At 41.8% G+C, this 12,516-nt stretch overlaps 1 protein-coding gene and 1 long non-coding RNA gene across 5 annotated transcripts in view; one reads left to right on the forward strand and one right to left on the reverse strand.

Moving 5' to 3' along the window:
* Positions 1-1,529: 1,529 nt before the first annotated feature.
* On the reverse strand, positions 1,530-2,896 carry LOC110284605 (uncharacterized). 2 transcript variants are annotated; one of them, XR_015046098.1, is made up of 3 exons: positions 2,799-2,896; positions 2,575-2,644; positions 1,530-1,674 (listed from the first exon to the last, which is right to left on the reverse strand). It is a non-coding gene; the product is annotated as an uncharacterized LOC110284605 (long non-coding RNA). The 2 variants fall into 2 exon arrangements; XR_002376963.1 differs by lacking the exon at positions 1,530-1,674 and adding an exon at positions 2,003-2,234.
* Positions 2,897-2,985: 89 nt separating this feature from the next.
* Positions 2,986-12,516, forward strand: part of Ccdc192 (coiled-coil domain containing 192) — a 210,194-nt gene continuing 200,663 nt past the window's right edge. For 2 of the 3 annotated variants that reach the window (XM_021150372.2, XM_085833396.1), the window contains exons 1-2: positions 3,037-3,119; positions 7,147-7,198. In XM_021150372.2, the coding sequence (XP_021006031.2) occupies positions 3,058-3,119; positions 7,147-7,198 (114 nt within the window). In that variant the 5' untranslated portion in view covers positions 3,037-3,057. Of the gene's footprint in view, positions 3,120-7,146; positions 7,199-12,516 lie in introns of all 3 variants that reach the window. The other variant, XM_085833395.1, reaches the window with a different exon arrangement.

A 12,516-nucleotide genomic window follows, 5' to 3' on the forward strand; every position in this document is an offset into this window, starting at 1 on the left:
ACAAGCTGGAGTTATCACAGAGAAAGGAGCCTCCCTTGAGGAAATGCCTCCATGAGATCCAGCTGTAAAGCATTTTCTCAATTAGTGATCAAGGGTGGGAGGGCCCATGGTGGGTGATACCATCCCTGGGCAGGTGGTGCTGGGTTCTATAAGAAAGCAAGCTGAGCAAGCCAGGGGAAGCAATCTCATAGGCAGTACCCCTCCATGGCCTTTGCATCAGCTCCTGCCTCCAAGTTCCTTCCATGTGTGAGTTCCTGTCCTGACTTCCTTTGCTGATGAACAGCAATGTGGAGGTGTAAGTTGAGTAAACCCTTTCTTTCCTCCCCAACTTGCTTCTTGGTCATGATGTTTTGTGTAGGAATACAAACCCTAAGATAAGCCTAAACCCATCTAGGCCACTTTTTTATTAGCAAAGGACCACCATAGTGTATTTTTCATAGTACCAGGTATCTCCTTCTATTGTGTCCACCTTGCTTTCTAATTCTATGGGTTTTTTTTTTTTTTGAGAATTTCAGGTATAAGTATTGTATTTACATCCTCCTCCTTCCCTCCATCCCTAGGTTCCTTCTCTCTTCCACTTCCTTCTCAAATTCATGGCCTCTTTTTCCTAGTTATTGCTATTGTTTAATACACATGCATATAAGTCTATTCAGTATTTCTTGTATGCATATAATTTTTACGGCCAATCACCATCCACCTTATTGTTTTGAGATGCTCTTTCATGGAACTTGGAGATTATCAGTTTGTCTAGTCGGGCTGACCAGCAATCTCCATGGATCCATTGTCTCTGCCTCCTTAGTACTGGGATTTCAGGCATTCTTCAGCTCTTTACTTGGGTTCTGGGGATCCAAATGTAGGTACACATGAATTGTTCCAAGCACTTTCATTGACTGGCCCAGCTTGCTAGTGCTCCCTTTAAAAAATAATTTATGTTTCTTTTTAGTTTTAATGAAAAATAATGGGTTTCATGCATGTGTGTCATGAGTTTTCTTCATATATTATTATACTTTGATCATGGCCTTGTCCCTTCTTTCATCGCCTACCAATCTCTTGCCTTCCTCAAATAGTCTTCTTCTGCTTGTTTGTCATTGTCTCCTTCTCCATCATCTCTATCTCTATCTCTCCATGTCCACCTCTACCTCCATCACCTCTACCTCTGTCTCCATATCTATCCCACCATCTCTATCTTACCATATCTATATTCAACTCCATCAACTCCATCTCTATTTCTCTCTCTGTCTCTGTCTCCACCTCTATCACCTCTACATTACCTCTACCTCTATCTATATGTTAAATCCAGGTTTTGCCTATGAGCAATATTACACAATGCATGTCTTTCTTTCCCCCATCACTCTTCCATGCCGTTCTGACCATGTATGCTTTGATTCACTCCTTATCTCTAACATCAGGCACCATAATGGACCTGCTGATAAAAATAAGTTTCTTAAATGAGTGAGCGTTTCACTTTGATTTGGAAAGCATAAGAAGAAGATAAGTGGATGACAGGGAAAAAAAAAAGATATGCCGTTACCAATACAGTAGAGATTTTAAGGGGAAAAAGTGATAAATAAAAACAAAAGAGTGACTAGAGGTTGTGCTCTGTATGAAGTTCGAGGACTCATTTTCTGGCCAGTGTTGTACACACCATGAGGCTGAGGCAGACAGGTCTCAAGTCTGTGTATGGGGAAAGAAAATTGATGTATATGAGAAACAGTAAGGCTTGCATTAGAATATACTGGCTGCAAGTAGTCAAACCCAAATCTAGTGAAGGGGCATGAGAGGAGGGACTGATGGGACATTGGGCTCAAGGAATCAACAGAAGGCTAATGAGGGTTAGGAGTGCACATGACGAAGCTGAGTCCTGCCTCCTGGGTCAGAATGCCGCTGTTTAGGGAGCTGGCAGGATGGAAGCTGGTGATGACGTGACAAAGGGCATGTTAGAGGACTCTGTGGAGCATGAGAAATGTTAAGAGGGCACTCCTCTTCTAGAGAGCTCTTTGAATTTCTTTTATTTTTGTTAGAAGAGCACAGGGAGATGTGAGGTCAGGAGAGCCTTGCATGTGCACTCCTCTGACGTCAGGACCGGCTAGAACAGTCTTCCCTGCAAGTGTTTCATGACTCTCATCCTTCATGCTTCATCCAGCTCATGTCACCTCCTGTTTCTATTCTTCTCATATTCTTCTATGTTCTTTCTAGTACATGTTTCTCTCTATCATGATCCTGTGCGTGCTTGCCTGTATCAAGTAAAGTAGGGACTTTCAAGGGTACGTAAACTACTAAATCCACAGATCCATGCTAATCAGTCCCATTCAGAACCTCAGTATTTTCAAGGTGAAAAAGTACAAACTATTGTAATGTTTCGAGGCTTCAGATTCTCTCCTTGGGTCCTGTGATGAACAGCGAGGCTCAGATGAATGTGGGTATGGTAATGTTGCCTGCTTTTCCTTAACTTAGGCATGGAGACTGACTATCTGAACTTACTGACCCTGTAAAGGTCAACATCTAGCACAAGGAAGAACAAGGAAGGACTACAGATATGTTGTGACAGGAACCAGACATCATCAGATGTATTACCTGCTCAAGCCTGTGTTGGGGAGCTGGAATGCATAGCTCTGAATCCCAGCTCTGTCAGCTGAGCTCCTCTCTGTGAAGACACAGGGACAGCAGATTAGCATAGCATAGACCAATCTGTTTCTGAGTGTGCTCCTCAGCCAGACAGCAGGGGGACAACTGCCTCCTTGGCATCAGACCTGGGTTTTAGATATCTGCTCTAAGCATTCATCCAGTGCTCCTCTTACATGTGGAGTCAATTTCCAGAAATGATGGCTCTGTGATGTTTCTCCATCTGTCCTCATGCCTGCATCTGACTTGTGAGATGTTTTGAGGGAAGCCTGTGGCTCTGTAACGGATTCTCTTTTAGCTTTGGGCAGTTAACTGTCATTGTAGTTGCCTAGCAACAATGGACAGCAGAGCAGTGCCAGGGATTCCAAAACTCTAAGGAATGAGGTTAGTTGGTGTCTGTCCATGGACAGAGGATCTCAATGGGCCTGCCTTGAGATGGGAGGATGTCACAGCAAGAAAGTTGTAATCCCAGATATTGAGACCTCAGCGAGATGCAGGTGAGTTCCTAGCTCTTTCTGTTCAAAATTAATCCATGGAAATTTCTGGATAAAGCAACCTTCACTTCATACTTCAGAGATAACCTTTCTTTAAAGTCTTGGAGAAAACATCAAAGAGACTTTTTTCTTTCCTGGTAAGTGACCTTTTTCTATGGATAATTGTGTCTTCCCAGATCACAGGGCAAGGCCTGACATACGATAGATCTCAACAAGTGTTTGTCAAATGAGTAAAAATGTTCTTCATGTACATTTCTCAGATTTATACACTCTCCCATCCCAAATGCTTTAATAGTGTGGGAATAGGGGTGCTGAACCAACCAGCCTGCTCTTTTCAGAGCCACAGAAAAACAGTGACACTGTCCCCATTGTCCTCCCATGATGTGCAGGACATATAATACTGGGACATGCCTCCTAAAGCTGTTCTCCAAGTAAACAATGCCAACCAGCCCTGACCACAGGAGTGGGCATAGAGATGACCTCTATAATCGATCTGCAGTCAATCACTGGAAAATTTGCATGTGGGCTCAATACACATTTTCTGGGCTCAATACACATTTTCCCCTTCAAATATGGAAATAGCTTCTTTCATTTAGAACTTCCTTTCTGATCTTGAGTGAGATAATTGTGCCCCTTTTGTAGAAGAAGTTGTCACCTGGAGGGCAGTTTCCTGTGATGGATACTTGCATATAGCCCTGGTTTCTACCTCGACTGGCTCTAAACTATGTCTATATTTTAGCAAATATGTAAGCTTTGCTTTTGACATTGGATCAGAGGTCCATGGCTAGTACAGAAAACTCATTTATCCCTTACATTTTTATGTAAAATGCTTGTTTCTGTTTGTAATCTGTGAACCTCAGAATATGCACAACCTCATTTTTTTTTCTATTTTGAAACAATGAAACTCGGCAAGCATCCATTTTCTCTTTATTTGCCTTACAAAATCACCTAGTGGATTGATAGTTGGGCATGCAGGTAATTAAAAAGGTGAACATAGTGTCCCAAATGGAGGCAAAATGTTCTGTGATTATCAACTGTGACATGAATAGCCCAGTGTGAAGCAACAGTGATGCCCAGGGCAAGGCAGGACACAGTTCTCATTGTCGAGTGTACTGTGAGAACTTGTTCTGATACACACAGCCAACTATGGGATGCAGGTACCAACCAGGGCTTCTTCAGTAAAGGCAAGGGGCACCTTCCTGCAGTTCTTGGTGAGTTCAGAGTAGCATGTTCTCTTCTGAGCAGGTATGAACTAGTCTCCTAATTAAGCTTGCCATTCTCCTTTCCCCTCTTCCCATGCCCTTAAGACAAACCCCTTTCACTTTCACAAACCATATGGGAACTTGATTCTAATTTCTCTAAACAAAGGAGGGTTAGACTCTGGGATGCTACAAATTCAAGGACCAAAGCAAGCATCTTCCCAGGAGCCCTCTCTCCTATAAGAACAGGGTATGCACCAGCAGTGCTGCTGCCACACCAATTGTGTTGAAATCATATGTTCATGCAGCCATAAAGTAAAAGGCGTAGGGAGAAAGCTTAGCAGTCAAACGTTATTAAGTAGAAGGAAATGTTCCAGCCTCATGTGGTCATGTGATATCACCGCACTCCACATGCCACAGATGTTTCATGAAGCTTTTCAGTTTCTCCAGGAATCCTAAACCAAGAAAACCCTGTGACAAAAACAGGCTCAGAAATATATTTGTTAATTCCTCCTTGTTTTATTTCAAGGCTAATAAATAGGCATTCTAGAGCTTTGTTTAATTATTATACATGTCTCCAATGTGTATGCTGAGTTGCTATGGTTACTCCGGGGCCATGACTGGTGACCTTTAAATGTTACTGTCAGGTGGCCAAGAATCTCTTGTTTTGAAGTCAGTAGTTTTGTTCTGTGCTTTATTAAAATTGGGCGGGTTTTGTTGTCCATGCATGGTCTATCTAAGTAAGCCAGTTGGGTAGGTTGTGATCACAGAAATTGAACAGGCTATTATATAAATAAGGTATAGCACTTGTTCCCTATAATGATGTCACTGAGAAATTAAAAAACACAGATATACAATTATGTATACACTTAAACATAATGAGGGCTATAAGAGAGGTGCCTAACTACTTGTGAAACACAGAGGGTCCAAGATGTTTCTGGAAGAAGTAACATTGAGTGTGGTATAAAGAAGTGACAAACCTTCAGCAAGATAAGAGAACTCAAGGATTTTATTAGAAGAAATGACTGAGGCTCATACTCTGAAATCATTACGTGACATAGATCACGAGCATGTCTGCTCTGTGAGGCTCTCCGATCGGAGATGAAAAGTTAGATCATTAAAGTCATTCAATGCTACATGTTGATTTTCCCCAACAGTTATAACCAGGAGGCTACTTTTCATTCTGTGAGAAAGAGGACCTGTGTATAAAAGGAAGCACCTGAATACTATATTTTACTAGTGTGCCTATGATTCAAGGAGAGCAATTACATTTCTTACAACTCATGTACCCTTCTTTAAGTAAAAATTGGATTAATTTCACCCATGAATCACTGATTGCTTCGTGGGCCTTTTAAAAGTGGTTCTAATATCTTTGAGAAGTTAGAAAAGTAAGCAGTAAACATTCACATAAATGTGAAAATGAAAAAAAATCTATTTCTTAGGATAGAAGTTGAGTCGGTTGAGGGCTTTAAAGCAAGGCTCATCAGTTGAACTCTGTGATTGAATGTGCTAACTATGAAGTTCACTAAAACCCTCATCTACTTACTCATTGGTTCTTTCAATGTTAACCAGCCTTCCTGTCTTCAGGGTGGTAAATACTGGAACTGGAAGGCCACTCCATGGGCTTATCCATTGGTTAGCATGTACAAGGCCTTAAAGTCGATTTCCAATACTTGAACACTCATAGAAGTTGCTGCAGATAGAGTAACAAAGTCAAGGGAGAGGTGTCCTATACATTCAAGGAATGTACTTGGTTAGTTGTTATGAGATACAAGTATCATAAATAAGTGAATTCTAGAGAACACCAGAAAATATTGACAGCAGCAGGGAAAACTCGGGAGCTGTGAGATGTGAGCTTTGATTATAAGTCAGATGCAGATGGCAGGTCCGTGGACAAGATGGTATTTGAACAGAGATGGGAAGAAAAAGAACAAGTCAGATGGACTCGTGTGTAGTCCCCAGGGTTAGGGCTGCTTTGGGAGCCAGGTGAAAAAGATCTTTCCAGAATGAAGAAGTGATGGGTGGATCCTGTCAAAAGCTGTCAAGGTGAATTGTCACAGGACCAGTGCAGACAGCGATGAGGGAAGCCCTGGCCATGCTTCATGTTCCTATGGAGTGGTACTAGGGAAAGCCTGATAAAAGGAATGGCTTTAGCAAAAGATGAAGAGGAATGGAATTAGGGCCATGGATAAAGTAGTTTTTGTCACAAAGTGTGTAAGAGGAATCAAGCAGAAACTAAAAGAGCCAAGGAGGCTCAAGCTGAAACAAATAACATATCTGTAAGCCTGGGATTGGATTGGGGGAAAAGAGAGGAAATGAGAGGAGGGAACAGAGGAGAGGGAGGGAGGAGTGACTGCCCTGCCTGCTTTTTTACAGACGGGATGTGCCTCCTTCCCTTTTCTTTTTTTGAGTTGAAATAGGAGATTTTGCAGGATTTCAGAACACATTGTACTGCTGTTCAGTCTGCTTATTCTCAAGACAGCCTTTAAAGGCTGTTTCATCTTCCACCCAGAGTTTATGTTCTGTTGCCCTTACTTCCTAGTGAAGTGTCCGGAACATTTACGGGAAATTCTCTCTCTCTCTCTCTCTCTCTCTCTCTCTCTCTCTCTCTCTCTCTCTCTCTCACACACACACACACACACACACACACACAAACACACACCACACACACACACTTCAGGGCAAAGTCCTATTCAGTGTGAGATCTCTCCCTCTCTGTGTGTACGAATGTGAGTCTGTGTGTCTCTGTGTCTGCGTGTACTGTGTGTGTAGTTGCCTAAACTAAAATTCTGTAATTCTAAACTCTTCTTTCTTTTCCCCATGCCATCCAGGTCGATGCTTGGAAGTTATCAGTCATATATTCAGCCACAAAACAGAACATCGGTAAGAAATAAACTTTACCTGATTTTGTTTTCTGTAGGAAAAAAATTTCCCTAAACAATGCAATTTAACTTAATATTGAGGTTTTCTTGATAAGGTTTAGTTTTCCCATCCTATTATCGAATATTTTTAGACAAATGGTGGATCATTCTTTCCCGGGTAGGATAGTGAAGGGAAGGGGAGGGGTGTTTGGGGGGAAGGGGAGGGGGAGAGATGTCAGATAAGAGTGATATGGTGTAGCCTTTCCCATTTTAACCCGTCATGGATGTCACATTGTTCTTTGTGACCTTAGGATAGCTTAAACTTCCTGGACTATTTCATTTGTTTATAGACACAGAAGTTCTGGAGTTGAGACATGATATAAATCCAACAGAGCACATTATTTGGCTTGGTTAAGCTTGGGTTTAAAACACAGTCTATTCCAGACACATCCAGTTTGGGTCTCTTTCAAGGTAATTGAAATAACTGATTCTGGCGTAGGAGGTCTCTCATAGTTCTGTTTTGTACTGGGACCACTGAAAGCCCTCCTTCTCTAAGCTCATTGTGTCTCTCTATGGCCTGTGAAGAAATCTAGGTGGTCATTGAGCCAGGCGAGGCTCCGAGTTGGAGGGTATAGTGACTATTTTCTTCTCCTAAGTGTAAACATTGTCCTTAAGTTTCCCTCAGCCTCGGGGACTTTCTCTAGCTCCTACATGAGCTGAAGGGGTCTGCAACCCTATAGGAGGAACAACAACATGAACTAACCAGTACCCCCGAGCTCGTGTCTCTAGCTGCATATGTAGCAGAAGATGGCTTAGTCGGACATCATTGGGAAGAGATGCTTCTTGGTCTAGCAAACTTTATATGCCTCAGTACAGGGGAACGCCAGGGCCAAGAAGTGGGAGTGAGGGGGGAGGGGAGCAGGGGCGGGGGAGGGGAGGGTATGGGGAACTTTAGGGATAGCATTTGAAATGTAAATGCTAATAAAAAAAAAATTTTTTTTAAAAGTTTCCCTCAGCCTGCCTTGGTTCACTTTTGGGACTTTTTCAACCCAAAGGTGTTTTCTTAAACTATCTGAGATCTGAGTTACAGAGGGTGGTAGAGTGGAAATGATTATAAAACTAGAATTCACAGCACAGAGCCTGTACACAATCTTTAAGCTATATGGTTGCTGGTGATTCCTCTAATCTCTGTGAGCCTCACTTTTCACCCACACAACTGATGATGATGTGGCTTGAGTCATCAACTTCAGGTGACATGGTCAGGATCTGAAAACACCTTGGGCGGGACCTAGAAACACAAGAGGATGCTACTGCATTGACAGCTCTCCGTTTGCATCAGGAGGCTGTTCTCAGTGTGCTCTGTGTGCATTAGGAGGCTGTTCTCAGTGTGCTCCTGTGAACATCAGGAGGCTGTTCTCAGTGTGCTCTGCGTGCATCAGGAGGCTGTTCTCAGTGTGTTTCTGTGTGCATCAGGAGGCTGTTCTCAGTGTGTTTCTGTGTGCATCAGGAGGCTGTTCTCAGTGTGTTTCTGTGTGCATCAGGAGGCTGTTCTCAGTGTGTTCCTGTGAGCATCAGGAGGCTGTTTTCAGTGTGTTTCTGTGTGCATCAGGAGGCTGTTCTCAGTGTGCTCCTGTGAACATCAGGAGGCTGTTCTGACCATTTGTTTTCTCAGCATTTGCCCAGTTTCTGGTCTCCTGGTGGCGTCATGGATTCGAATAGACCATTTGCTTGAAAGCTGTATACCCAGGATATCACCTTTGCACAAGTAACTTAGTTCATAAAATGCTAACCTCTCTGGCTGGAGAGACGGCTCCGTGGTAAAGAGCATTTGTTACTCTCAGAGATGACCCAATTTCAAGTCCCAGCACCCACATGTTAGCTTATAATCATCAGTAACTCCAGTCCCAGAGGATTTAATGCCCTTTTCTTGTCTTCATGGGCGCCAGGAATATACATGGTTCACAGATATAGACTAAGCAGTCATATACATAAAATAAAAATAAATGTATATTTTGATAACATAATTAACATACCTCTATTCTTTAGCATAGTTCTAGTCCTAGACAAACTGAGCATAACTCTCAAATCCATGAACCATTTTCAGATGGAAGATTTTTGCTAGGAAAAAAACTGTTAAGTAGAAACCCAATTCAACTTATTAAATGGTTGAGGTTAAAAAATATGTATCCTATCTATATTGCTTTATGGGGGAGACAGAGTTAGGTAGAAAAAACTAATAATGAATTTTTATTTTATTTAATGAAGCTATTTATGAATACATGCCCTAAAATGATTCTCCCATTACCTTTCGATTTGACGGCAACCTCTAAGTCTGAGAAATGGGACACTTCATGGTCCCAATGTCCCTTTCTTCTAAGTGTGTCTATCCATCAGTATCTTCTTGGTGGCATCCACTGACAAGGACACTGACCATATTAGGATTCTGCCTGGGGCTCCCAATTAGCTTCCCAGAGTTAATAATCCAGACCTTTCCGGTTTACATGGTTTGGATGTCTGGGGCTTCGTTTCTCTTCCTGTGTTTTTACATCCCCAGAGAATTCCAGTTATCTGGAAGAAGTCAGGCTCAGAGACCTCAGAGGCCATGGCATATACTCATGCTGCCCCCTCTTCCACAAAGTCCTGTGAAGTCATGGAAATTCTAAGGCAGAAAACCTCAGAGCTCTATGTCCCATGAGGCACCAAATCCCAGGTGGCATTCAGATATCTCTCTTAAATCATTAGTTTTAGTTTGGGCAGAGAAAATGGGAGATATGAAGGATGGAATCTGTTTCAATTGTGTGAGGACCTCTTGGCCATGTGGACATATTGGCACACAGTCTACCTGTCTGTCACACTTGGAAAGCTATCAGTTATTAAAGGTATTGACTTTATTAGTCTTGATGAATCTGTAACCAAATTTCAGATATCTAAAGGACTCTCTGTTGGTCTCATTTGAAGTAAAACTTAGAGGCTGAGGTACAGGAATAAAGCAGGCTGTGTCCCTTCAGATCCTTACAGCAGCAATAGGGTGGTCCAAAAAGCATGACCACTATGTTGAAGATTTTCTTCTCTTTGATCTTAACCGTGAAGAAGCTGTGATTGAGGGAGGGTTGAGGAGCTTCGGGCTCTGAGTGACAAAGTTTAAGGTGCTCACATTTGGTAGGGACATTATAGGACAATGTGCTGAGAGCTAGAGATACTTCAGGAGGACCAGGAGGACCCCCACTTTTCTCATATTATTCCTGGGAGCCAACTGGAGAATCAAAAAATTACTTGAACTATTGTCTTTGCTTTGTTTTACCATCCTCTGGAAGAAAACGCCAGTGTGTATCATCTCATTTAAAGCTGTTCAAGAGATAAGCATTCTATTGTACAGAGGATTGGCCTGAAAATGATCAGGATTGCGCTCCCTGAGTCAATGGGGGGAATACTGGTGTCCCTGGTTGCAAAGGAAGACACACGCAAAGGCGAGAATATGGCTATGGGTTAGGCACACTAAATTTATTCCCAGCTGTGATGTCACACTTCTCAGTGTGACAGCTTCATTAAAGAACCATTAGTTTTATGCCAAAGATACAAAAGTTCTCTGGGGAGGTGGGGGGGGTGTGTTAATTTTCATGGCTGGATCTACAAGATGGCCAGAAGTTAGCTAAATGCAGCCACATTTTATGAAGTGAAGAGGGAAAGAGAAGATAAGTCATGTGATGTCATTGGCTCTGCTCTTCCTGTAGCAGCAGGTCTGAGAGCCAGATTTCCTTTTTCTCCACATTTTCACATTTTAAGATGGGGCATATATATATATATATATATATATATATATATCCTCCCTTTGATGAGCAGAGTTCAAATCATTAATGAGTCAAGGTGTTAACAGGCTACTGCACTTTAAAGGAGAATTTCAAGGGATTTCAAGGCCCTTTCATTCTTCAAATGAGAGTAACCCAGACCTGCGTTTCTATGTATATTTAAATAGAAAGATTTGCTGGGGTTCTAGAAATTAGGTTAGATTTCAGAGGTCACCACTTTGATAAGGAAAAGGTGATTACTCAGAACGTGTGCTCTGCCTGACTCCTTCCTTCCTGCCTGTCTTCCAGCTTCTCTTCCAGAGTCCTGAGTCAAATACACAAGCTCTGATACACAACTAGCCATGGGAAGCCATCCTCTCCATTAGTATAATAGAGCTATCCATCACTCCTAAAACTCTGTGTCCAGTGGAATAACCCCCCACCCCAAACATAGCCCTCCAGCCTTTCCCTGAGCTTCAAATTCAGGGAGCCAGGGAGTTGGTACCTGTTGCATCAGCCTTTATAACTCAGACAAAAAAAAAAAAGTCCACTTACATTTCAGTATGTCAGCAGTTCGTTCTCACTGCAGAGTCAGATTCCTTTGTCTGGGGTGCACATCTGTGGTTATCTTTTTCTCTGTTGACTAACGTTCAGGTTATTTCCAGGTTTGGGGTCTTCCAAATGAGCCTGGGGGTGTTCCTGGTTGGGTCTTTGTATGCACATATGGTTTCATTTCTTTTGGGTAAACTCCGAGGACTGGACTGGTTGAATCATATGGTTAAGTGTTCCAGTCGTTGTACGGGAATGATTCCTTTTGCCGTCTTGTGTAAATACCTTGGGGTGGAATGCTTGAGTTGTATGATGTAGCTCTGACTTATCTGTTTAATTGTTAAATTGTTTTACAAAGTGGTCCTTGGCATCTTTGCACCTTTTCCAGAGGCATGAGAAATTTCACTTCCTATACATCATTTCCAAGTCTGATAAAGAGCGCCCTTTTAATTTTATTTATTTTCCTGATATTATAATTATAATCTGCATTTCCTTACATGACAAATAATACCAAGTATTTTATACAATTATCTGTCACCTTTTTTTTGATACTTACACGTTTTGTTCACTAGTGTGTTATATTGCTTGTTTCTTATTATTTGGTATGGAGAGTTCTTTTGAAAATAGATTTGGGGGTTAAAGTCATTTTTTTTTTGTATCTAGTCATTCTGACATCACTTTCTTCTGTCTTGGTTTGTTCCCTTTGTTCAACTAACAGTATTTTGAGGAGAGCAGAAGTTTTCAGTTTGGTGAAGTCTAATTTAATAAGGGCTACTTTCACGGCTCATGCTTTTGGCATTGCATCTAAGAAAGCTTTGCCCTAGGACACAGATATTTGTTTCCAAGATTTTGTCTAAGAGTTTCATAGTTTTGGGCTTTATAATTAGGTCTAAGATCCATTTTGAGTTCATTTGACTGAAAGCTGTGTTTTAGTGAATAGTTTTGTAAATGCTTTTCTTTGTAAAAGCAAGTAAGATATTTCATTAAATAAGCTGGAGTGATATTA

Source organism: Mus caroli, unplaced genomic scaffold (assembly GCF_978045245.1).
Source record: "Mus caroli unplaced genomic scaffold, Mus_caroli_1 scaffold_19, whole genome shotgun sequence".
NCBI classification, from domain to species: Eukaryota; Metazoa; Chordata; class Mammalia; order Rodentia; family Muridae; genus Mus; species Mus caroli.